The sequence below is a fragment of the Talpa occidentalis genome, unplaced genomic scaffold (genome assembly GCF_014898055.3).
Source record: "Talpa occidentalis isolate TD23 unplaced genomic scaffold, MPIMG_talOcc4v2.1 talOcc4.3, whole genome shotgun sequence".
NCBI classification, from domain to species: domain Eukaryota; kingdom Metazoa; phylum Chordata; class Mammalia; order Eulipotyphla; family Talpidae; genus Talpa; species Talpa occidentalis.
The window spans coordinates 147,265,330-147,292,300 of record NW_023603184.1 but is presented as its reverse complement, the minus strand read 5'-3'; the positions used below and the strand labels follow the sequence as shown (position 1 = coordinate 147,292,300).

General features: G+C 45.9%; 1 protein-coding gene across 5 annotated transcripts in view; it reads right to left on the bottom strand.

Moving 5' to 3' along the window:
- Positions 1 to 26,971, bottom strand: part of DIS3L2 (DIS3 like 3'-5' exoribonuclease 2) — a 282,840-nt gene that overhangs the window by 145,299 nt on the left and 110,570 nt on the right. For 4 of the 5 annotated variants that reach the window (XM_054700163.1, XM_054700164.1, XM_054700165.1 and 1 more), the window contains 3 exons: positions 17,228 to 17,357; positions 16,844 to 16,944; positions 12,708 to 12,955 (listed from right to left, as the gene is read on the bottom strand). In XM_054700163.1, coding sequence (XP_054556138.1) covers positions 12,708 to 12,955; positions 16,844 to 16,944; positions 17,228 to 17,357 — 479 coding nt within the window. The remainder of the gene's footprint in view (positions 1 to 12,707; positions 12,956 to 16,843; positions 16,945 to 17,227; positions 17,358 to 26,971) is intronic. The other variant, XM_037524233.2, reaches the window with a different exon arrangement.

Genomic DNA, 26,971 nt, shown 5'->3' with positions numbered 1-26,971 from the left:
CCGCCCGCTGCTCCCCTCAGCAGTGTACTTCAGTCCTTCTGCCTGCTCTGCTCCCCGCTCTGGCTCTGGTGAATTCTCTCACCCTCCCGCGCTTCTGACTGTACCCAGTGCTTGTATAAAACAAACAAATAAAATAAATAAATAAATAAATAAAAACATGCCTCTATTAAAAGAAAAAAAAAAAAACCTCTAAAAAAAAAAAAAAGAAAACTTGAACAAAAGGCATTTTATAACATCCAACTTTAAAAATAGGAAATCTAAGAAGGACCCATTTTTTAAAAGGAGGGGGAGCCATCCCAGCTGTTGTATATATTTTTCAAATGCTTTATGTAAAAGTGAAGAAAGGAAAGGAAGAAGCAAAACATGTGACAGAAGAGATAGTCCCGAAGTATGTGGGCACAGAAATGACCTAGACCAAAGACACTGGCAGGAACTCAGAAATAGATGAAAATATCTCTGCTATAAGTGTTCAAAGCAAAGATGCAAGTGCACAAGGAATGAATAAGTCACAGAGGTGTTTAGACCCAGGAATGAGCAGAATTATAAGTAGGATTATAAGTCATCACAAAATGAAGGTCAAGTTGGAGACTAATGAAGAATTGACACAATATTTGGGGGGAAAACAACAAGGATCAAAGAGAGAAGTGAGGAAAATGAATTGAAAAGTTCAAAGAGTTAAAAAAAATTCTAGAGAAAACAGACATGAAAGGCAGATGACGGAGATCCAACATCAGCATAAGTGGTATTCCTGAAGGAACTAAATATATGGAATAGAAAACAATTCTGAAGAAATCATTAAGAAATCTCTTCTGAAGTAAATTTTACAAACAGGAATATCTTGTTTTGGGAAAAATGACTACAGAAAATCACTACTGAGACACATTATAGAGAAGTCACTAGATTTTCAAGGGATAGGTTTCTAAATGCAAAAACTCAAGGAACATAGTTCTATAAATCCTTTCTGAAAAACTACTGACTGGTGAGCCATGGTCTATCAAGAGATGGAAAAATTTCTCCAAAGAAAAGACGAGGGCTGAGCACAGCACCCACTTCTGAGGGGTGGGAAGGTCAAAAGGAAGGAGGACACAGGCAAGCAGGCAATGGACCTAGTAGTAATTGTCAGAACATGTTATCTCAGTCGTTGGCCCTTTACTGTAATTAAGAGAAAAAGAAATTTGTCTTTCATTTTACTTCACTGGTGCCTTGTGTCCTGGCAAAACTGTTCACAGGCTATATTCTGAGTCCAAAGAGTCCTGATTAGATTACTAAAATTACAAGAAGGCCTGTAAAGATTATATTTAACTTCCAAATGTGATCAAAGATTCCAAGTTTCTATTAGTTAATTAACATTTATTTTACTAAGTTTCAGAGAACATGTCTCAACTACCTTATTTAAATAAATTGATTATAGATTTTCATTGGAGATATATCTGATAGCAGCATGTTCTGAAAAGCTTGCAGGAGATAGAAATCTAACAGGTCAGCTAAAAGGCTCAAGCTTTTGGACCTTATATGCCCCAGAAGGAATCCTGTGCTGTCTATTCAACTCATAGATTCTGCTGTCACCCTAAAAACCAGACCACCTTGGGATCCACACCAAAGCAGAATCTACTAGGGCACATACCTAAGCAACATTGTTTTGTTTCACGGAAGGGTTTGTTTTTATCAGTAAGTTCCGAAATTTTTTTTTACATTTTAAATTCACGTATTTAAAATTGTATTTGAAGTGAGTACTGATAGTAACTTTCCCTTTCATGTGTTATAATCCACATGCTATAGCTTTTCAAGTCCTTTCTGTATCTTCTATTTACTGTCTGGAAAGATGGTGTCCGCTGCTTTAGGACACTGATTCACTGCCACATCAGAATGTCTGGTGGTTCTCTTATACCACATTTCAGTCTACTCTACATTAAATTATGTCCTTCAAAAATAACAGAGGGTCTCCCTGGAGGTGCAGGGGTTAAGTCTCAGCGTTATCACGCTATTCACGCTATCACCAGCTACTGCAGCATGAGTTCGATCCCCGGCCAGGGAGCTAACCTACATGGTGCAGCAGCCCTCTCCTATCTGCCCACTGCTCGCTCCCCTTAGCAGTGTATTTCAGTAGATCTGCCTGTTCTCCCCACTCTGTCTCTGGTGAATTCTCTCACCCCCTCCAACACCTCTAACCTGCACCCCAGTTCTTGTATGCATAAAAAAAAAAATAAATCTTTAAAAACAAATAAATAACAGACTCTCACAGCCACGAGAACCCCCAGAAGACACAACTAATTATGCAGTGTCCTAGATGGGATTCTGGAAATGAAAAGGGGTAGTTGGTATTTTAAAAAGTAAGGATTCTGAATACAAGTATGAATTTCAGTTTTAATGCTAGTATCGGTATATAAACTGTAATAAATACACCATACGAATCCGTTAGTAACAGGGAGCTGGGTACAGATGTATACTACAGCTCTGTGTGCCATCTCGACAGCTTTTCTATAAACCTAAAAAATAAAGTTTATTAACAAAACAGCTGAAAGTAAGTAAAAGAAGGAATCTAGATTTCCCATAGAAAATGATAAACTAAATCATGGTGTATCTGTTCTGTTGATTATTATGCATTTTAGAAAAGTAATTTTGAGGATGTAGCAACATAAAGATGACAATGGCACAAAAAGAAAAAAACAAAATTTTATGTGTGTATAGTACAGTGAATCATGTGAAAATATTTCAGAAAGACTGAAAGTGAACACCTGAAATAGTGCTGTTTTAGGGAGGGAGGATTATGAGTGACAATTTTTCTCTATTTTCTAAATCCTTTACTATTGTAACATTTTTTAAATTAAAAATCATAGAAATAATCATCATAAGCTAATAAAAACTGCAGAGTACAGCACTGGCTACCCTTCCTGCTTCCCAGTAGAAACCCAATCTTCATTATTCTAGTAAAATCAGGGCATGGCCCCACTGGAGATGGTTCTCAATATCCTAGTTGGCAGACAAGGTTTCTGCTTTCCTTGCTGAACTTGATCAAGAAAGCACGTAGCCTGATGTCCTGACAGCTGTCTCCGTGGTCTCAGAGAATCTACCACTAGATCTTTTAGGACAGCAAGGGCGGCCTGATAATACTGTCAGGGCACTGATGATACTTGGCCTGGAGCCTGTACAACCTCTGGACTCCCTCTTCTGTGAGATAATTATTATTTAAGTCACTTTAGGGCAGGGTTTCCATCAATTGCTGGTAAAAGTATCCGAAATATAAAATAGCTGAAAATGTCTTCCATGAGAAGCAAACTTCCTTTTCACTCCTCCCTTCACACTGCAAAGGAAAATGTAAAACTCTTACTATCAAAAACCAACCCCAGGACTGCTCACATCATGTACTCACCACACTTGACATGGTACTGCTAGCTCTAGAACATGAAAGTGCCATAAGCGACATATTTCTATCTTAAAGGTACTCACTTAACGGCTTCCATGTTGAACTAAGGCCACAGAGCATGAACCCAGGTCACCTCCCCTTCATGGGCTAGGGGAGCAAGGCCAGGGAGTCATCCCTGCAGCCCAGAGCAGATCCTCCTCCTCAGTCCTACCACTCTGCTTTGGTGGCGTGTCCTTTCTGCCACATGCCTTTCGGCTCCTTTCTAGCTGTGTCCTCGCACTTCAGGTCCATCTCTTAGTCAATAGGCAGGGTAGACAGGGAGGGTCAGCCTACAGAGAATAAGCATTTACTTCTGTTATTTTATTTCTTGTGCATCTGAGGTGCTCATAGATGTTGGTTAAATGCCCGAAGAAACATACTATTTTTCCTTGAAACGCCAAAGGAGAACTAAGAAAACAGTTGTAATATACAAAACCCAAAGACATGAATTTAGGTAAACTTCTGGGTCCTTTCATACTCAGTTGCCACATTAGCAAAATCACTAACATTAGCTCTTTTTAAAATCAGGACTAAGGGGAAAAAATCCTGCTACTACTGTTCTTATTTAAAACTGGAATGTTATCATTTATTTGTATGGAAAATATCTCCTCCCAAATGTGAGCTGCCACTTCAAGAAGATAAGATAAAGAAATGGAAGTTGTAAGCAGGGGGGGGAGGTGGGGGGAAGAAACAAATCTGTCATTACTTCTATTTATGTGACTATCTACAAAGGAAACTACATTCCAAGCATTAAATTTAATGAAGATTTAGCAAGATGGCTGGATATGGGACTAATATACAAAAATTAATTGTAATTCTATATAACAACATTAAAAAGATAGAAATTGCAACTTAAAAAAACTTCTTCAAAGATATTATTAATAATGTAAGAAGATAATTCTTAAACTTTAGGGGAGAAAAATTATTTTCCATATCAGTGCCTGCTAAAAAGTTTATGTTCTAGTATATATTTTGAATTCCAAAAAAAGATATATATTTTAATCAAATGATAAATATTCCTATTAAAAATGAATGCTAAAATGAGTGAAAATTTAAGCAGAAATAGAATTATTGCACTCTCAAAATAACCTCCCCCCAAAATATAATACAATAATAACAGCAGGAAAATAGGGAGTTAGAAATCCTGAGATACCACCTTAGCCGAGTGACCTAATGTCACCATGAATACATCCTGTACCCCAATGTGATGTCATCTCTGCGGTATCTCCCCAATAATGTCTAATCTCGATCCAATCATGGGAAAACATTACAGAAACTCAAATTGAGAAACATTTTACAAATTCACTGACTCTTCAAAAGTGGCATGAAGGACAAAATCTGAGAAGTATCACAAACTAGAAAAGACTACAGTGACGTGACAACTAACCACAGGGTAGGATCCTGGCCCAGTCCTGGAACAGAAAAAGGATGTTACTGGAAAAATGGGTAAGATTTGAATACATTCTATATTTTACTTGACACTGTTGTACCAAAGTTGATTTCTTAGTTTTGATAAATATTCAGTGGCAACCTAAGATATTAACATAAGGAGAAGAGGGGTAAAGGGTGCGCAGGGGCTCTCTCTGCCATTTTTGCAATTCCTGTAAATCTAAATCACCTAAATGAAAACCAACTTTAAAAAATAAATACAGACATGAAGATATATTCTAGAGCAGAAACATAATGGCCATAAATATGTGAAAAGATGCACAATCTCACTAGAAATCAAGAAAAAAACAAATTGAAATCACAAATGTGATGCCATTTTATACCAACCAGACTGGTAAAAAAATGAAGCATCTCATAATATCAAGTTTTGATAAGAATGTGAAGCAAGAGAAACTCTCCCAACCTGATAGCACTCAAAATGAGCAATCACTTGGGACAATAGTTTGGGTATAAAGTTGTGAAGTTAAACATGCACGTGCGTGTGATAGAGTCACTTACTCTCAGCGTCTAGAGAAGCTTCAGTGAGTGAGCCCTGGAATGTTCACAGAGCACTGCTTAGAATAGCAGATCTCAGGTTGACACACACAGCCCGTGCTAGCTAAGTACACTATGCTATATTTCAAGAAGTGGAAATACTATGAATTAAAATCAATGAAACATATTTCAGAAACATGATGTTCCATGAAAAAGTGCAAGTCACACAAGCATATATGTAGCATGGTAGTTCTTATAGAGTTCAAAAACATGCAAAAGTACATAGCCTCTTTGGGAATGTAAATACAGGTAAATTACAAAGAAAAGCACATTCTGATCAGCACGTTCCCTCCCGGGAAGAACGGGGGAAGGAGGAATACACAGGGGGCCTCGAGGTCACGGAGATGCGGTTCTCAATCTGGGTGGTGGTAGCAGCAGCATTCAACAGTGACATACGCGTTATGTATATTCTTTTATCTGTGAAACTTTCTTTGTAACGACTGCTAACTATTTTTAGAACAATATTGTAGGCAAATTTATACCAAACTCTCAAGTGTGATTATTTTGAGAGTGAAATTCTAGAAAACTTTTACTTTCTACAGACTATGTCTAAAAAACGTTTAACAGGAAACATAATATATATTCAGAAAACAATCAAATTCAAACTTCGTCTTCACTTGCTACTCAAGAGATAAACAGTAATGAGACAGAAAGCTTTCCTCATTCAAACAATTTATATTGATCACTTCTTCAATTTTTCTCGCTCATTACAAAAACTGTTCTCATTCATAATCAACGATATTACAACTGGGTTTGACTATAAAATGAACCTGACAACACCAAAATAACATCTCCAACTAGTCAGTGGGGGTGTGTGTGTGTGTGTGTGTGTGTGTGTGCGCGTGCGCACACATACATTCTGTATAAATAAGCATCAGCTCCACTGTTCTGAGTCATGTACAAGTAACAGGCTTACTAAGGGAAGGGGACAAGCTACAGATATTAGAAATTAAGAAAAAAGATATTAGAAATTAAGACAAAGGTTTCTGAGTTGGTCTCTTGGCTTTAAGGGAACTAGGAACACTAGCAGTCAACACTGGTGTCCTAAGCCATATATCCTCCTTTCTCAGGACAGTCAGGCATTCTGGCAGTGACTGTCATCAGAGCGGTTCGTGCCGAAAGCTCCAAGCTAACAGGCTGTCATGGTGTCAGAGGCCTGAGAACCTGTAAGCGGGGATCAATCAAACAGCCACTCCAGGATCCAGAACATCAGTAACACATGGTAAAAACAAGTTTGGTCAATCTATATCCTTGACACACTGTTTTCTATAATGGGAGGAGAGCATGTCATTGTCCCTTCTTCTGGTTTAGTGTAGGACACAGCAGACGGCAGCACCTAAGGAACAGGGACTTTAGGGAAAGTGGGGGCAGATCAATGAAAACATACAATGGGGAAAAAGAAGGCACAACTAAAGTGAATGATTTTTAGGGAAGGCCCTGAAATTGGAGAGTGAAGAGTTGACTGTTGATGTGAAGGGAGAACAGAGGAGGCCGAAACCATTTAAGGAGGAGAAGAGAAGGCCAACGGAAGGGAAGGACACTTCAATGTTTTCAAAAAGATGCACTAGAAAGGATGGGGGAAGCGGACGGCGGTGAAGAAATGTTGGTGGCTGCACACAGTGCGGGGAAAGAACCATCTGGTAACTGAAGCCTGGGCAGGGTCGCTCGCCCCCATTCCTACCACTTCACTTCGTTCTGCTTCCACCAAGGCGCTCTTCTAGGGAAGACAGGGCTCTTTCCAAAGCTGATCCCGCAGGCCACCAGGTGGAGCCCAATGGTCACAAAAAAGAGCCCCCTCCTCAGCCTGGTTTGCTTTTTGTCTACTGGCCCGCTGGAGCCACACCCCCAGAAAAGGACACAAGAATTCAGAGTTTGGTAATGTAGGTTCACAAGACATAACAAGTCAGCCTCTTCCTCAGATGAGTCTTCAGAAATGGAATGTTCTGGGAAAAGCTCCTTTTGCGCAGGGGAGAAGTATGGGGTGATTTCTCAGTTGGCTTATCTTACAGGCCAGGCCTCAATGAAACAGGCGGATTTCTCCAATCTCCTTTTTTTCTGCCAACCTAGTTATTGCTTGATTTTCCTACAATTTATTCAATGAGTATCTCTCCAATGCATAGCCACCTCCTAAGAAATTCGGTCTCTAACAAAACTGTTTCTGTCAGTCAACAAATATTTCTGATCGATAACTGACACCTGCAATGTTGGGAGATTCCAGAACCAGCTCCCTCCCTTGCCACCACCTCCTCCTGCACCGCAGGCGTCATCAGTCACAACCCCCTTCCTCCTCTTCCACCTTGCCCAGACCCTCCTCCATTCACACCTGTTGCCCTTCACACGCTGAAATATGGGGCACTGGAACCCCTTCTCCAGTGCTCATTTCAAAAGTCTGCCACTAAGTCTAGACAATTCCATGTTCAACCCCAAATTTCTCAACGCTGCTATGGCTGCACTGACCTACTCACCTTCCCCTCTCCTCACCCCTCACGCTTGCTGAGAAAAGGATACAAATATGTCTCCTTGCCCTAGGTCAGCTGCCATCCTCTATCTCCGGTTTAGTTTCCAGTGTTGCCAAGAAACACTCTTATGTTCCTCACAGTAGCTACTGCAAAACTTTTCCATTCTCTTCAACGCTTATCCTTAAACATTCAAGAAGAAACAGAGACAAGGCTAGGATAGGAAAAAGTGACCTGACCTCTCCTTGCTCACGACATCCTGAAAGGGACGGCTGGGGCTGTTACCTCTAGACCTTAGGGAAGCAGATTTCACAAAGGCCTGAGGAAACAGAGGCATGAATTCCACCGCAAGAGTTTTTTCAAGGGAAAGATGATTTAAGAGGGTTGGGAAACTCTTAAAACTGTAAATCTGATTACATAATTGAAAATCATTCCAGCAAGGAAGCCAATGTGGCTTTTTAAGTATCCTGGATGAGAGTTTAATACTAAATAGCAAAAGCACTAAATATGTTGTGATGCATTACAAAAAGCAGCGATCCCTAAAAGCCAGCAAGCATTCACCAACAACAGGTTACTTCTGGGGGCCCTGACAGCGCTACGAAAGGAAGATTCGTGGAAATGTGGCGGCTGTGACACGCCCAGGAACAAGGCTCCGCTCAGACCTCCTGACAACTCTAACAAGATGACAACGACCTCCCAACCATTGGAGGCCTCAAGTATTATAATCCTCTTTGGGTTCCCCATCACTGGAGACCCCAAAATATCACTGAGGGTGCCAGAGAAGCAACACCTTCACTGAAGGCGGGGGTGCAAGACCAATGGCCTCCTTAAGGCCCCTTCTAAAGCGACTGACAGTATTTCTGCAGTGCGTGTTCTAGTGTATCTTTCTGTTGACGATTCTAAGTCTAGGGTCCTCCAAATGAGCTGACACAATGACTGCATGTTGGTATCGAGTATTGGTTTAGAAATAACAGGGCCTTGGTTCTCATGGTCCTCTAGTGCAAACTCCTTCATGTGCTTCCTAGCTTAATTTTTATGATGCACCATTTCCTAGTCAGCCCAGCCAAAGACCCTGTGGTCACTGCGTCCTTTTCCTCCACCCATCAGATCAGCAGCAAACGGTCACTGAACACCCTTGTCCTCAAGGAGCTCGTGGCCCAGTAAATGACTTACATAGGCAAATGCAATACAAACAGATGAGAGCTGCAATAATGGTTTTATTGGAAACTAGGGGAGCACCCAGGAGGAAGAACCCCAAGTCAAGGAACATTTTTTGAGTGGACAACTGAATTTAAAAGCTGAGTATTTCACTAAAGAAACACAGGGAGGGGAGAATGCTGCCGCTGGGGAAGGCGGTGGAGGGGGACCGTGTGGAGCTGCGAGCAAGCAGCCTGCCCGGGAGCAGCGCCCCCAGGCGTGGTCTCAGTCAGCCCTGCTAAGTCTCGTTCCCACTCTCCCAAATCTGAAAAGTGAAAGTTAGCCCAGGCTTCGGCGCCCCTTCAAGCCCTGTTTCTAAGCAGCCACCACGTGTGGGGGAACTTAACTTCTTCGTCTCCCCGGAATCTTTTCATTCCTCGTGTTTCCACCACTGCAACTCCGCTCCTGCAGGTTCTCCCATCTCACTGCGACAACCTACTGTGGCCGCCTCCTTCCTACCCACTCGCGCGCTCAGGGGCCAACAGGCCTCTCTTCTCCGAGAAACACTCCTGAACTCGCCCTCCGCTCACCTGCTCTAAACTCAACGCGTGTTACTTTATTCCTGTGGAAGGATTTAGGACACCCTGCTTTGTACTACAGGCAACGCCCAGAGAGACAGGCCGGGCCACTCACGCAGCTGCTTTGTCCATACTCCTTCCCAGCGCGACGAGTCCCACAGTCCCCGGGGCAGTCACTGGACCCCTATGCTGGTTCCAACTATGAACCAGGGTAAATAACTGTCTCAGGCTAGATCCATAGACTTTCTGCCCTAGAATTTGTGTGCTGTGACCAGACTTCAGCATGTGAGCTGCAAGGGACAGCGGGGGGGGGGGGGGTAGGAGTGGGGTCACCGGCGGGTGCACAGCTGCTGTGTAGAGAGAAGTGGGGTGATACAGCTTGTGCCCAGGGAGGGTGGGGTAGAGAACCTTGGTCAGAGTGGTGGAGAGAGACGCCTTGGTGCCTTTGCTGCCTACTTAGTGCTTCACTCCTCAGGGGTCCTGCCTCCATCCTCTGCCCGGGGTTTCAGAAGAACCACCAGTTTCTTAAATTAATCCTTACTTTTATTTAAATTAGCTCCAGCAGGACTCCGGTTCTCCGAATCAAAAGAACCCCATGACATCTACATACAAGTACACCTGCAGCAGGCTGTCAGCCCCTCGAATTAAGACGCCACAGTGTGGCCACCCTGTGTTTCTCACAAGTGCAGTGCAAACACTTACAGTCAGGCAACACCTGTCTGGTGTGCGGAATTTAGCTACAGAGGAAGTCGGTGACTTTGGACTTGAGTCACCCAGAGCTGCTCCCCAGGCAAGAGACATCCAGTTCTTGGAAGGGTAGAGTGTGGAGGGAGGGAGGCTCCTGGGAGGGGGCAGTGCTGGTGAGATCTGGCCTATGGGCAAGGTTTCTGTGGAAGCTGACCACACACACAGGCCCGGAGCAAATACTACCTCCACGCTCCTGGTCAAAACCTGGCAAAGGGAGAGAGGAGGGCTGGCAGGCGCGGCACAATGTGTTCTGATTGGGAAACAGTGACCTCAGTTGCTAAAGATCAGTAACTGATAGCCAGAACCAAATGGCACGGCGACCACCAACTCGCGCAACAGCTGCAGCCCGCGCCCTCGAGACAGACGTCATCCAGGCACTCTGTCATGAGGACCTGCCACGTTTTATTTCTTAAGATAAATTTCCTCTTTCTCACAAAGACTTTAAGGCATGTTTCCCTGAAAGGATTTTTAATGTCTTTATATATTTTTAAATACTTTTTATAAATCTTTTTTTTTTAAAAAGATTTATTTATTTATACAAGCACTGGGGTACAAGCCAGAGGCGCAGAGGGTGAGAGGATTCACCAGAGCAGGGAGCAGAACAGGCAGGACCAAAGCACACTGCTGAGGGGAGCAGCAGATGAGACAAGAGAGGTCTGCCACACCATGTGGGAATCTCCCTGGCCGGGAATCGAACCGGCACTGCAGAGGCTGCAGACAGCTTCACAGTGCTGCACTCAACCCACTGCGCCACCGGGGAGGCCCCCTACTGTCTTTATATTAAGGGAGAGAAAAGACAAGCACAGTTTTCACCCATATCTGAGAATCTCGGAATTTTTTCAATCATAAAAAGTGCGTGATTGATGGGAGTGATTATTTAAAAGCATTCTTTCCTTAGCTTCAGCAAATGTCCTTGATGTTACAAAGGTCTGCCTCCTTTCCCACGACGGCTGTGCTTTCCTCACAAGAAAAGCGTTCCCACGGGGTAACGGCTGGGCTGTGGGGAAGCAGCCTGGGAGCCACTCGAGCAGCGAGAGACTCCCACCAGAAGATTCCCTGGAGACACCCCCTGAACCCCTGTGGAGGGGTCCAGGCAAGTCTGCACAATGGGGCGACACAAAGGTCGATAAAAGACAAGGCTGGATTTCCCGCTTTGCCCTCTGCAGGGCCAGGCAGAGCGTGGCGGGCATGGTCAGCAGGCCAGGTGGCCCGGCCAGACCATGCCTTCAGCAACGATGGTGAGAACCTGGCAAGCCTCTCAGAAGGACTCTTTAGGGCTCAAAGGGTTGACGTCACTTTTGGATAACGAGCAAGGCTTAAACACGATGACACTGCAACCACAGCACTTGCAGGGAACAGACAGCAACTGCTCCCGAGTGCCCCTGGGAGAGAATAAGTCACGCTGATCTGCACGTCACTGGAGAGGTGGCAAAGGCAGTGCTGCTCCCACCACACCAGGCACGACAACAGATTTGACTTGGCTGCCTCTGCCAGGGTGAGAGGCGAAGGATGGCACCTGGTAACAGCAGCACGGGTGGCCGTCGTTCCTCCCTTGCGCACATGATGGACTCCCAGGAGGGCCCGCCCTGGACAAGTTAGGGACCGACAGCGAGCCACCAAATTGGACAAAGGGTTAAGTATCGGAACAAAGTCCTTTCGGCTTGTAGGCCTTTATTTCCTCTTCCTGTGAGGCAGAAACCAGACACCACCCGTAATAAGGGACTGGAGATAAAGCTATAGCTAAACAGCGCTCTTCCTTCAAAGTGAACACCAACGGTAAGAAAACAGGCACAGCATATCAAACAGCTGGACCCAGCAGTTTCTTCAGAGCACATGAAGGGCCATCCACAGTGCTGTGACAGCGTGATCTGTACTCAGTCAGTGGGTCCAACAGCTTCCATGAAAACGTGGTGCTGTTCTCCGCTCACAGTAGGGGAGTTTAGTTCTACATGGCACCGGTGATACCTCTCTGAAGACTAATCCCCAAGAAGCACCTCATCCAAACACAAGTCAGCAGTTACAGTTTAAAGCCCAGAGACTGGGTCTTCTACATAGTTAGCACTCACATGTGCAAGGAGGGCTCTGACTTTAGTGCAATGACTGCATTGTGGCTCACAAGTATAAACAGGATTCATGACATAACAGGAAACACAGAGCAACTCAGAACGCGCTTCTATTTTATGCCAAACACCAAAAACAAACAAAAAAGGTCACACCTGGCAATTCATGGAACCTACTGGTGGAGATGGCAGCTAAAGGCAATTTCTGAAGGACGAAAATATGCCAAGTACCCACGCTTTAATAAAGAAATGCTAACTATAATACACAAAAATGTTTACTTAAAGGCCACCTAAGCGGAGTCCTGCCTGGGAGCTGCGGTTTTTCCCGCCAGAGATCACCTACCCCAGAGCAAAATTGCTGTCTTCCTTCCAGTCCACGATGCGGCAGATGAACAGCGTGCTGGCATAGTCTTTGGGCCGGGTCACCAGGTCCTGGGGACAGTCCTTCAGAGGTACATAAATTCGAGGCACTCGGTGGTCCACAGGAGAGAACAGGGCAAATTTCCTAAACAGTTCACTGTTCTTATCGGCCAAGAGTTTGAGGAAGCCGGTGGCTGCTCGCGAGTGCTTCTTCTCCAAGATGTAAACCACCTGAAAACAACAGAGAGGAGGGTCATGTGTGGGTCAGGGCTGGGGAGCAGCTGGGCAGTCAGCAGGGTGCTATGAGCTCCACCAGCAGATCAGCAGTTTTTCTAGATCCAAATGTTGCACCTTTCGGAGATGCTCTGGAACCAAGTAATCTCCATTCTAGTCACAACTGGAGGATGTGGTGGCACATAGATCCAAGAGAAAAAGCCCGCAATACCTCAACAAATTCAATGCCAAGACTTTCATAACCGAAACCGATGTGTTAAGGAGCTACGTGAGACGCAGGCAGGGAAGTCAAGTACTGGGTATTAGTTCTGCAGTACACTTTTCTCACGTGACCTGTACCAGCATCTCCAATAAACACTATAGTAGTTGCCTTTTAAAAAATGCGGGACCCCCCCACCAGCCCATGGGCACACATCGATACATCAACACAACCCTGTGCCTTGACCTTGCCTATGCCCCTGCGTCTAGTGGCTGCTTCTTTGTCTTGAATCCTTCCCTGCCTCCCAGAGACCCCCGTTCTGTCATGCCCAGCCCCCGAACCATACTGTCAAATGCCCGCCCCTCCTGTCCTTCCATTGTACCCACCCTGAAAATCCTCAATTCTGGGACAGTTCAGCACCGTTAATCCCTAACCTTAACACAAGTTACCGAGCCCATCACAAAAGAAGAAATGACAAGCATACGGATGATACCATTACATATTAATGTCATACAACTTTGCTGAGCAGGGCAAATCTCTATGGGTTTTAACCTTAATCTGTTTCCAGTCAGGCCAATCTCCCCCTTTAGGCCCACACTCTTCATCCTCCCCTTGGGTTCCCAGTGTCTGAATGTGGAATCTCTTTTGTTGTCCCACAACTTCTTGAGGATCACCCTTTTTTTTCAATCGATTTTTTCTGTGCTCAGATTGGGTGAATTCCATGTGTCCTTAAATTAATTCTAGGGTGAGTCATCGCCACTCTGCTTTCCGACAAATATTTTATTTCTGTTACTATATTTTTCAATTCCATAATTTCCATTGGTTTTTTTAGTAACTTCTATTTCTTTGCTGTTATCTTCTCTCTTCTCATTTGTTTCAAGAGAATTTTAAATTGCTGGTTGACGCACTCTTATGCTGGTGGTCTTGAAAGCTTTGCTGGGTAACTGCAGCTTCTCCAGGTTCCCGCCAGCCAGATGATCCTTCTCACTCAAGAAGTGAATAACCTGGTTCTTGGTCTGGCATGATTTCTCTTTGTAGCATATCTTAGACCATTTGCCTGTTATGTTAGAGCAGGGCCTTATTTAAATCCTTCCTCTTCGAAGTCAGTCACCTTGCCCAGGTTCAGCACTCGGTCTTGGAGGGCTTCTGTGGGTGGGCGTTCCAGTGACAGTTCACTTGGTGCCTGTGCTAGTCTGACAGCCAGGTGAGGAGCCTCCCCAGGCCTGCCCCCATCTCCCTAGCATGGATTGGAACTCTCAGGCCTGCTGGGATAGACAGATGTCTTCTTATGGGTTTCTTCTTGAGGTAGGACCCCCACCCCGCCCTTACTGCTGCTACCCAACCTTTCAACTGCTCTGAGTAAGGGAGGGGCATTTCAGAACGTGAAGATAAACAACTTTCCTGGTCCACACACACCGTGTGCCAGGCCCTCCTTCACTAGTGCCATTTGGCTACCTGGGGCCTCGGGTGGTGGGCGGGGGGCGGGGGGGTTGGACTGCTTGCTGTGGCGAGATCTAATGCTCTCAGCCGCTGCTACCTCTGGGTAGGGAAGGGGAGGCTCAGGCCCACTGGAACAAAATGGCTTTGGAGGCTGGGTCACTTCTTTCTTTTTTTAATTAAGTACCATTATTTCATAGCCTTGTTGATTTTTTGACAGCACAGGATTTCTCCCCTCGGGTGTGGACACCATATCTCTCCTCCTGGGTCACTCTGGCAGGATCCCCTTTGTCAAAGCTATCCAGATGCCTGGTGCCTCTTGATGGAAGAGAGACGTCTTGGTGTGGTGAGGAAGGAGGATTTTTCTTCCTGCCACTTACGTCGCTGGCTCCCCATCGATCCCACTCCCAGGTGCTGCTGGGATGCCTGGTGGTATCCTGCTAGGTAGGGGCGAGGAAAGAGTCTGTCCTGGTGCACCACCTTGAGTGCAAGGTTGGGAGCCAGAAACACTGGGCTGGGTCTCTTCCATTGGTGGGGGGCTGCAAGATCCCCTCCTGCTATGCTTTTCCTCCAGCGCTGAAACCTAACTTGCTCCTAACTGGACCTAATCCTGGAGTACACACCTAGTCCTGGGTCCCTGCCTAGTCCTGGGTCCCACTAGTCCCTAGCCACCTTCCTCTTTGCTCCTTCAACATTCTGCTTTGGACATCTGGCAGTACGAGAGGTATATAAAGTACCTGACCTTATATGTGATTCATGTGTTAGCTGTTGTAAAAATGATCTTACTGCAGCATGGGTTTCACATACAAGTGTTGTTTTGCCTTGTAATTTTCAGTTTTAATCATTAAGAAAATATTTTTTAAAAAAAGCAGCAAAGGAGGGCAACTTCAGGGCGGGCGTGGCAAAGTGCAGGATACACGTCCGCCTCCAGGGGGTCGCCTCTGCCCAGCATCGACTGCAGCCATTCAGGAACCTGACCCAGTGTTGCCTGATGGTTCATTTTGCCAAGAAAAGCCAGACTCTTGTGTTTTTAAATGTGGATACTACTTTTTTTTTTTTTTTTTTTTTTAAATGTAAGCCACTGAGTCAAAAGTCGAAATACTGCACGGGTCAAATAAGACAAGTGTGTGAGCCAGGCCTTCCCTTCATGCTAATTGCCCACACCTAGCACACTGCTTGGCAGGTGGTTAGTATTCAAAATGCTCTGAAATAAAGGTCTAGACAGTGGATGGGCACTGGGGGTGGCAGACATGTAACATACTTTGGAAATTCCTCATGTCCTCGTGTAAGAGATGCCCCCTGACCATGTGCGGCCTGAGTGCCCACACTGCGCTCCAGTTGCCAGAGCGAGTCTCTTCACTCCCGGCCCTCATATGTGTCTCACCCACTAGCTCTTGGCAAGCTATGGTCAGCTCTGGTGCACCCCACTCCCAAGTAGGCCACTGGCATATATAATTAAAAATGAAATGGGGCCTCCCTGGTGGCGCAGGCGGTTGAACGCCTCACTGTGAAGCTGTCCATAGCCTCTGCAGTGCGGGTTTGATTCCGGCTGGCCGGCGAGAATCCCACATGGCACAGCAGACCTCTCCTGTCTCCCCGCTGCTCCCCTCAGCAGTGTATTTCAGTAGTTCTGCCTGTTCTGCTCCCCACTCTGTCTCTAGTGAATCCTCTCACCCTCCCATGCATCTGGCCTGTGCCCCAGTTCTTATATAAATAAATAAATAAATCTTTAAAAAAAAATGAAATGGATTTGTGCAAGACAACACAATAGGATGCAAAAGCCATTGTTTTTGTTTCTATGACAGCCAAATTAAATACTTGGTAAAAACGAAAGATTTATTGGAAACTTAGTTTTGGATCAGATCCATGTGAGACAACAATAAAATAATAGTAAAGCAAAAAAATGAAAACGCAGGAGTCTACATTCATATTGCTTCAACAGTGTCCAGATTCTCACTCCACTTCAAAGCCATGACTGTGGCGTAAGAGTGAAAACGTGGAATTTCAATCAACATACCCACAAAGAAAAGGCCATGGCCCTTCATCCAAACAAAGTCAAGTGAACAGAGATACATATATTCTAAGTTATAAAAAGGATTCTCTTTTATGATGATTCCCTTTTTACTACTGATTTTTTTATTATTATTAACTGATCAACTACAGGGCTCACTCAATCACACGAGAGGCCTTCGACAGGTAGCTCAGGGGAGAGCCATGTGGTCACGTGGAGGGAAAATATAGACAATGACCTTTGCTGATCTTTGCAGTGACTTCTCTGGCAAAGCTCTTGTGTCCTGGGACGCGGAGGGGCTCTCCTCTTTTGTAACAGATGCTCCAGTAGCTTCTTTTCCTAAGTTAAAAAGAGAGAGAAAGAAAGGAGTCAATTAGCTGTTATCTACAGCTAATTGTTTGTGTTATCGAATCACACAAATCCGTGGGGTTTGTAAATTCAGAGCAGGAAGGATTCTTGGATACCACTTGCTCCCAACTACTCATTTTATAAAGAAGGAAACTCAGGCCCAAATGGTGAGGTGAAAGGTAAAGGCCAGTCTCATCACACACTTGCACTGATGCTCACAGTCAGCAAGCCACATCTTATCTATTTCACGTTATTCACAAGCCAAATGTCATACCAGTGGGGAGCACCAAACTACGCTGAATGAAAGTCAATCGCCAATGTGTCAAATACCGAGAAAACCTGGAGGTTAAGCACCGTCCCAAGCCACAATGAAGAGCAGAGATAGGAGAATTTATTCTGCACATCTGTGAAATAAAACAAATCAAAATAAATGCTCACTTTTAAAAGTATATTGGTACTGGGCCTCCCTGGTGGCGCAGCGGTTGAGCGCTGGGTTGCGAAGCTGCCCGCAGCCTCTGCAGCGCCGGTTCGATCCCCGGCTGCTCCCCGGCCACCAGAGGAGGGTCCCACATGGCGCGCAGACCTCTCCTGCCGCCCGCTGCTCCCCTCAGCAGTGTACTTCGGTCCTTCTGCCTGCTCTGCTCCCCGCTCTGGCTCTGGTGAATTCTCTCACCCTCCCGCACTTCTGACTGTACCCAGTGCTTGTATAAATAAATAAATAAATCTTTAAAAAAAAAAATAAAAGTATATTGGTACTAGCCATAACAAACAAAATGGTGGAAAATAGATTATATTTATTAAATAAATAAATAAAAAGCCAAACCTGATTTTCCTGGCTTTTCTTAGTGACATTATATAAAGAGTAAAGTACTTAGTCTTTTAATGTTTAATTTCCTTTCTTAAAAAACTTATAAAATGCACATTCACCCAAGAAACTAAAACCACATCTCCCCAGTAAAAAGGGGAGTTAGGCTCTGTACCAGAGCATTAAAACCACTCATGAACAAAAGCAGCCAATTACACACTTCTGAACACTTAACATTTTATATTTTCATGTGTTACATTCAAATTCCCTTACAAAATATTCTTATCCAACTATACTGGGGCTGCTACATTCTAGGGGTCAACCAATTCATGTGGGACCCACTCCAGATAGCTGAAAGAGACTTCTACTTATCATCATTTAGACATTACCAAGGCCAAAATAAATAAATAAATCCTTTTCAGGACTGGCTGCCTCTTTGCAAAGGCTCAGCCTACAGCCAAATTTTACCATTCTGGGCGTACTCTGGAAACACTGACATGATCTGACCTGGAGGGGCTTAAGAATGATCAACTATTTGCTTTTCCATCTATGCTGAAATGTACCTACCATAGTGCCCACAGAAAACACAATTCTCACCGCATTCCAAAAAGCAAAAAACAAACAAAATTTCCTATTGTTGATCACCTTGTCCATCAGCAAAAGAGGGACCTCATCCAATATGTCTTTTATTTTAGATCATAGTTTAGGATTCCAAAATCATCAGATGCTTCTAGAACATCCCTTAGGGAGAAAAAACTACACAAGTTGTTGATCTAACATATTTTGCTAACATGTTCTGCAGAATAAGATAATTCAGGAAATATTAGGAGGCTGGAATTACCATGAACAATACACTCTACCTAAATATCTGATATCTGAGTTTTCGGTCTTAAGAGCTGGCAATCAAGATACGGTAGTTTTACCAAAGCTGCCCCAATCCAGGGCACATACTTCCTATAATAGTCACTAATAGCTCCATAAAATGACTTTTGCTTCAGATCCCACCCTGGCAACAAGCAAGCCTTCTGTTCCAAAGGTTATGACAGGTGGCATCTAAAGACGGAGGCCATGACATGAGAGTGGGCCCAAATACGATTTTCCATAGCACACCTGAACATGACTTTTTTCAGATTCTGTGCTGAAAAGGATACCCTGTGACTGGATTAAGAAATGTGGTATATTTACACAATGGAATACCATTCAGCCATAAAAAAGATGAACTCTTGCCAATTGTGACAAAACAGGTGGGCCCTGGGGGGAATATGCTAAGTGAAATAAAAGGAGGGGGGAAGCAATTGAATAGACAAAACAAAAACTGACCCTTAACCCTTAGATTCTGACAACACCATATGGTTACCAGAAAGGAAGGTGGGAAGAGTAAACAGGTTAGTGGTGAATGGTGATGACATTTGATGGTGAGGGGCACAGAGTCACTGAAGTGAAAAGCTGTCCACCTGAAACCTATATTGGGTTGTAAACTAATGTTATTTCAATAAAAAGGCAAAGTGGGGAAGGAAAGTCTTTGCTCAGACAAGGTGCATTCTAGTAAATTAAGGGGAAGCCTTGCAGGTGGGCATCACAGATGTGCCCAGCGAATGTGAAGAAACCCAGTGCTGGGTTTGAAAGGTGAATCACCTTCATAGGTTTCCAACAACTATGTCTTGCCACACTGACGAGCAAAGCTGTCCATTTAATGAGAAAATCTAATGGAATGTTGAATCAAAAGGTTATTTACTTATTCATTTATTCTATGTGCAATCATTAAGCACTGGGCATGGAGGATTCAGTGGTGAATGAAAGAAGTCCTATCCCATAGTTTAATGTGGGGCTGATATTCAGTAAACTATTACTCAATAAATATAATGCTATAAAATTATGATGAATGCTAAGAACTGTCCCAAGAAGGAAGATGAGAGAATATAAGACTTAGATTAAGAAGTCAGAGAAAGGGCCCATGTGGAAGTGACATTTAAGGTGACACATCAGGATGGCGTGGCGGGGAGTGAAGAAGGGCACAAGAGACCCCGGGTGGGGAGCAGACTTGGGAAGAGGCAGAGGTGGGACGTTCTTGGCATAATGAAGGAAGAGGGGCCACCCCGGGACTGGCGCACAATGAGGAACAGGCACGGTGAGGAGGTGAGAAAGCAGACAGGAGTGGGGTCAGGCAGGGCCTTCCAGAATTTAAAGGATCCTGAATTTAAACCAAGAATCTTGGATTCAATGGAAAGCTGGCTAAGGATTGTTGTGCAAGAAAGTGGCACTGCCCAAGGTGGGTGGGGGTGAGCTGGGAGGGGTACCTGGAGACTAGCCAAGAGCTGCTGCAATCATCCAGATGGGGGGACAGTGCGATGGTGCAGGCATCAGAGATGGAATTATAAAAGGGTCAATTTAACACACATTTTGAAGTTGAAGAGAAAGATTTTGGTGGCAATTAGTCATGAGGGTTTAAGGATTCTTCCAGATGAGAAGTGAAGGGTTATCTGCAGCTTTCCAACATCTGCAGCCAGGCTGGTGGAGGCACAAGCAGCACAGAAAAGACTAGAGGAAGGGAAGATCAAGAGTTCTATTTCAGGGGTGCTTCTATTTGAGTGAGGGGCCACCTGTGAGCCCTTTAACTGATGATGTGGAGTAAACAATCAATTCAAAGCGAAGGTCTGAAACTCAGAGGGGGACCTAGCCTCTGGGTACAACTGTGTGCTGAGTACCCCATACTTAGCCTTTGCAGCCCAAGCTGCGAAGAGAGGCTCAGGCCTGAGTCTGCTCAACTACTAAGCTGGTGCTCAAGTAAAAAAGAGTGTGCTGTTGGGGGCTGGGAGGCACTCACTGAGGAAGCGGCTCATCTTGAAGCATGTTTTGGAGAGAGATCGGGAAGCGGAAGATGTTCCGGGTAAAGGCCAGCACCTGTTCAAAGTCTCAGAGCCGTGAAAAGGGCCGACGATATTCTGGACTTAAGACTGACAGCAGATGCCACCCGGCTGAGCACAATCGCTGGGTGGGCAAGGCTGGCAGGGCATGGGGACATGTCCTATGGCAGAGACTCCAGTTGCTACCCAATAATCTAGCCCCTTCTTTCCTAGTAATAAGACCTCCAATTTTCAGCTGGCAATATTAGCTAACAAAGTGCATTCCTCAGTCTTCTTGCTACTAAGCCTGGCTTGCACGTCTAAGTTGTAGATAGTAGGATGCCAGCTAAAAGTGTTAAAAGTGACTTCCAGCAAATGTCCTTAATGGATGGAAGTTCGTCCTCTTTCCTCCGTCCTGTGGCTGGAATGTGGATGTGACAGCTGGCCCATGGGCACTCCTCTTGGTCCTGGAGGCTATGGGACAAGGTGCAGAGCAGACACCAGAATAAGCTGCAGACTGTGGGACAAGCCAGCGGGCCCGAGCCTGCTTACCTCTGGTCTTCTTTCATGTGAGATGGCAATAAGCTGCTTTCTTGCTTAAGCTACTGGTAGTATAGGAATTAATGCCATTTTCAGTAGGGCACACTTTCTAACACGAAGGCCCAGACAGCGAACTGGGCTGCCTGCACACTCTCCTATCGACCGCTATGATGGCTGGGACATGCACACGCCAGGGCTGTGAACGTGATGGCACCGTGAAGACAACAGCAGTGCAGAGCTCAGACAGCTGCGACTGCGGTGCAGGTGAGAGACAACCAGCCCCGAGCTAGGACAGTGAACAGAGGCAGGAGCTGAGAGAGCTTTCTGAGAAAAGTGCTGCTAAGTTACATCTCCATTTGCTATGAAGGACTCGGGACAATAAAAATGGGTGTAGGGGCAGGATGGGCACAGAGCAGGTTTTCTATGATCGGAGCAGACCAGGGTAAAGGAGAGTCCTAGAGCCCTTGGTGGCTTTCTCAGGCTTTTACTGAGCTTTTACATGGAGTGCAGCAACCAGGTTCACTGCAGGCAGGGGTCCTGGGGGGCCAGGAGGCAGGCACGCCTTCAAGCCCCGGGTAAGTCTTCCCTCTGGGCTTCTCTGGCGTTCATTCTTTCATACCCTCTCTCTCCTGCCTCTTTCTCCCACCTCTTTTCTGCTTCTGCTTCTCTTGGTGACTATCTCAACACTGAGCCACGGCCCACAGAAGTAAACAACACAACCTGGAACAAATGGCAGGAGGGCAGAAAAGCCTGAAAATCATTTACCCTACAATGGGCTTAAATTAATATGATTGCATATCGGGAAGAATGCTTGACAGAACATTTAAACTCCATAATGAAATTTCCAGAACAGGACAAAACTGCTGGCAGTCCCCAGCAAGGAAAGAGGTTACGTCCCCCGACGGTCCTCAGCTCTGCCATACTGAAGACAGAGCTGGCCCCGGGCAGCCTCCGTCCCTTCTAATTCAGAGAATTTTAGAACAGAGTGGTTACCAAAATTCTCCATCTATTAGATAATTTTCCAAAAAAAAAATCGGTAAACTATTAATATAAGCAATTCTGTTAAATTCTCTGAGAAACACTCTCAGGAGAAAAGTTCAGTGAAATCCTATTCTCTTTCCACAAATGATCTGAAACTTCTATTTTAAACATTTAAAAAGTGGAGGGCCACGGTTTGCTGGGCTTGGCACTGCCCCTTGTACCAACTGCAAATCCACACCGTGTTTTGGTAAGAAAAAGGATTCCGATTTGGCCTTCTCTAGAGAAACGCCAGACTGACAGCAGCAGGGCTCTGGACACCTCCGGGACCGACCAGCCTCTGGGGGACAGTGAGCTCAGGCACAGCGGGGAGAAGAAAACCGCGGGCCCCGGTTCCCTCTCTGGTCGGGAGAGGGGCAAGAGGACAAATCCGGGCTTTTTCCATCCTGAATGAAGGGCCACAGCAACTTACCATTTCCAGCCAGAACGCAACGAAAACTGCATTTTTATATTTATAAATTAAAACATGACCCTTTCAGGTCTCTCAAAATCGACCAACAGGAACCCTTGCACCGGGGGCCTCGCCCAGGGACACGCAGACAGTCAGCCGTGGGCCCGCGGAGGCCGGGGGCGGGGGGCCGGCGGCCGGCCGGGGGAGACCCTCTGCCTGGGGTCCCCCCCAGGGCCCAGGTTCAGGGCCCCGCGAGTTCCTTTCCTCACAAGTTCCGGGCCTACCAAGTCTCTCCGAAAGGAGGCTCCGGACCGCGGCGCCGCAGCTCCCGGCGTCCCCGCGACGGCGCCCGGGCCGCGCCTCGGCCCCTCGCGGCGGGGAGCGGGCGCCGCTCGCGGGGGCCACATCAGGTGCGTGGGGGGAGCCGGGAACCCGCGCGGCACACTACACACTGCTCGGGCGGCGCGGGCCCCTGAAAGGCAGGAGTCGGCCCCGTGAGGCGCCCGCATGTCTGTGGAAGCCGCGCGCCGTCGCCTCCGCCTCCGAGAGCCCGCGCGGGGAAACAGGATCAGCGCGACATTTGATGAGGTCAAGGGTCACTCTGTTCCTCCTCAGACGATAATCCGTGTTTTTCTCCAGCTGCTTTTAAGGTGTTCTCTTTGACTTTGGGTCTGTATGCTTTCATCTTCATGGATCTAAATCTAAATCTTTTTTTTAAAATTTTTTAAAGATTTATTTATATAAGAGCTGGGGTACAGGCCAGAGGCGGGGGTGGGAGGGCGGGGGTGTTGTGTGTGTGTGTGTGTGTGTGTGTGTGTGTGTGTGTGTGTGTGTGTGTGTGTGTGTGTGTGAGAGAGAGAGAGGCTTCACCAGAGACAGAGTGGGGAACAGAACAGGCAGACTGACTGAAACACCCTGCTGAGGGGAGCAGCGGGCGAGACAGGAGAGGTCTGCCATGCCACTTGGGTATCTCCCTGGCCGGCTGGGAATCAACCCCGCGCTGCAGAGGCTGTGGACAGCTTCACAGTGCAGCGCTCAACCCGCTGCGCCACCAGGGAGGCCTAAATCTGGATTTCTTCAAAAATTCTACTTGCAATCATGGATCTTCTAAAATCCATCATTTGGTGTCTCAACTGTTAGGGACAATCTTAGCCATTTCTTCAAATTTTACTTTTGCTCATTTTCCCACTCTTCTCCTTTTAGAACTCAAATTAAATCGAAAACTCTCCTCACATTTTCTATTTGTCTCTCTATGTGACACTCTGGTTAGATTCTTCTTACCTTCTTCCAGTTTGTTAATTTTCTCTTCAGCTTGACCAGTTTCTGCTAAATCTATCCATTGAGTATTTTTTTCACTATTTAATTAAATATATACTTTTCCTCACCACTTTTTTTTTAACACATTATAGTAATGTTCACTTCCAGAAGCTTTTAGTTCCTTCTTTAATTTGCTTTTACATTTCATAGTTTCCTATTCCTTGCAGATATCTTTATCTTCTATTTCTTTAAACATGGTTTTTTATAGACTGTGATGACATTTTTGAAGGGCTGTTTCCACTGTTTGTGGTCACTGATGGTTCTTGCCCTTGGAATATGGTTTTCTTGGGTGCCTGGTTATATTTATATGCTGGTCACTGAATAATTTGAGGCCTAGGTTGAAGAAACCTTCCTTTTGAAAGAATTTCCACTTGATTTTGCCAGATACCTAGAGGCACTACCAGCCCTTAAACCAATTCAAGACTTGAGATTCCTTGGCTCACCCGCCAGCGTGAACCAGGGCTGGACTACCACGTGAAAGCTGGTGTGTTTCAGGTCTACCCTCACCCTGATGGCGTAGCCAGAAGGGTCCCAACTCCTTGTGAGGAGACTTTATTTCTGCCCCATAACCACTGGCTAAATTTGCAATGTCATCTAGGTTCTCCATTCCAGATTTAACCTGGTAATGTCTATCAGCTCTTCAATGCTTTAAGAACTTTTTTGTATTTTATCCAAATATTTTTAGCTGTGTCTGAATAAAGTCCACCTTTACTACTAGCTGAAAGTTCCCAGGGGTTGTACTTCAGAAATATTTTTCAGGTGATAGCGTCAAGCACAGATGGGGAGCAGAGGATGGGGAGAAAGTGGGGAGACAGCAGCGATCTGTACAGAGACCGAGAGGAAAACAGTGAGGGATGGGCTGTGATGGTGCCCAGTGGTACCCGCTGGCGGGAGCACAGTATGGATAGAAGCAGCAGATTCTCAGAATTCTTTTTCTCAGCAACCCCATGAGGAAAGCTTACAATTCTGAGTTTTAGGGAACAGCAATCAGCAGTTCCAAGAGGTAAAGTAACTTATCCCAGGGTTCATCCCAGGAGATGGGTAGTAGAGAGGGCATCAGAACCCACCCTGACTCCAACTCCAAACTCCTCCCACCACGGTAAAATGAGATTCTAAAGGAAGACGGTGAGACAGAGGTGGAGTCCGGTGGCTGGAGGGCTGCAAAGACTTCCTAATTCAGCTGTGAAGGATTTTAAATTTTAGAAGACACCGAATTAGAAACTGCTCTTTTTACATAATTTCACTACTTCTGCCCCCAGGAATGATTGAGTAGTTAAAAAGCGTAAATTCTGGAATCACAAGATCTAAACTCAATCCTATGACCCAGGACCTTGAATTATGTGGCAAGTTATTCCTTCTCCCTTAATTCTCTTCTTTGTCAATCAGGAAGATTTTCCATGAATTGTGTTTACTCTTGTAGTGCCTGGCACAAAGTATATTAACAAAAATTGTTAAGATTCCACAAATGCTGTCATTGTTATGAAAAATAGTGACTGCAGTCAGTGTTGAGTGATCCAGTCTTGTCAACTGGACAGAACCAGCCGGTCCAGACTGGCATGCAGGGGAATGGACACGTTCAAGAATGGCTCACATCCCCTCATCTATAAAATGCAACCCACTCACAGCTTAGTGGAAGAGTTAATGAAGGTGACGTGTGAAAGTGCTGGAGCAGCTATGACGCAGCTGCCCTGTGTTGTGCATTTAAACTACATATACTTTTCCAGATGCCTGACACATTCTGCTCTGAGTAAGGGACAAGAAGGGTGCTGTCTGGGTCAGCAGAGGCCAGTTCAACACGAAGAAGTTTGGCTTCATCCCAAAGGGGATGGAGCGCTGTAGAACAAAGTGGGCAGAAGCCTGACGTGTCCGTGGTTGATTAGTTCACCGTGGCTGCGGTGTGGAGGGCCAGTTAACAAGTTACTGTGACAAATCAGACCAGAGGCTGAGGGTACAGGCCCCAGCTAGACTGGTGTTTAGCAGGCAGAGCTGATAAGATTCTCCAGAGGCTAGTGGGGAACTGGCAGTGGGGAGGTGGTCTGGCATGGGATGAGGGGCAGGAAGGATGGCCTCAGAACAGGGCTTCTCTGAGTATAACTCCCTGACCAACAGTGCGGCCTCACCCAGGAATTCTTAGAAAAGTGCAGTCCTCAGGCCCTACCCCAGACCCAGGAGGCAGAAGCTCTGTGGGTGGAGGCCAGCCATGCCTGAGAGACCGAACACCTGGGAGTTGGCCCAGCCTGCGGTGTTCTGACACAGGCCAAGTGTAGGCGGCCTGCCATGACAAAGAAACAGCAAGTCCCCGTTAAGCAGAGTGCCCTTGGGGGCAGGGGCCATAGCTCAGTTGGACTTCGTGAGTCTGAGGTATGGATGTTAGCTCTGGAGCTTACAAGAGACCAGGGCTGAAGACAGAGATGAGGGTGTTGCCTGGGAACAGAGGACAAGTGAAAACAGGGACCGGCGCCCTCAGAGATGTGAGACGTAGAAGGAAGTGAGCCTGGGGCAGGGCAGTGAGGGACACCCACACGATGAAAACACAAGCTAAAATTTTTGCAAGGAAACTGAGGGGTGGATGGAGGGGGGGGGTGTGTGAAAATCAGCTAACACGGAGCCAGAGAAGCCCAAGAAAGCAAGGACTGCCAAGGGGAAAGCAGGGTCAGTCCCGTGGCGTGAGTGACAAGGTCACAGGGGACCCCAGTGCGACTAATTTTAAAGGAAATGGAGTGAAGTCAGAATTGCGGGGAGGTGGAAGGTGGCGAGCTGGGTGTGGACTCGGCTCAGGAAGTCTGGCTGTGAAGTAGCGGAATGACACAGGGTGGCAGCTGCAGGGAGAGAGAAATCCCGACATGGCTTTCATTATTTTATTTTTTTAAGATAAGAGAGGCTTAGACTTGGTTAGTGGCTGATTGAAGGACCCACTAAAGAAGGTGTGGTTGAAAAGGCACAGTTAGATTAGGGAGGGGCTCCCTGGCAGGAAGGGGTGGGAGACAGAACCAGGGGAAAATCAGGCAGAAGGGCGGTGAGGATTGCGTCTCTGTGTCAAGGTCAGTGGCGGAGGGATGGGCTGAGATAGTCGTTGAAAAGTCC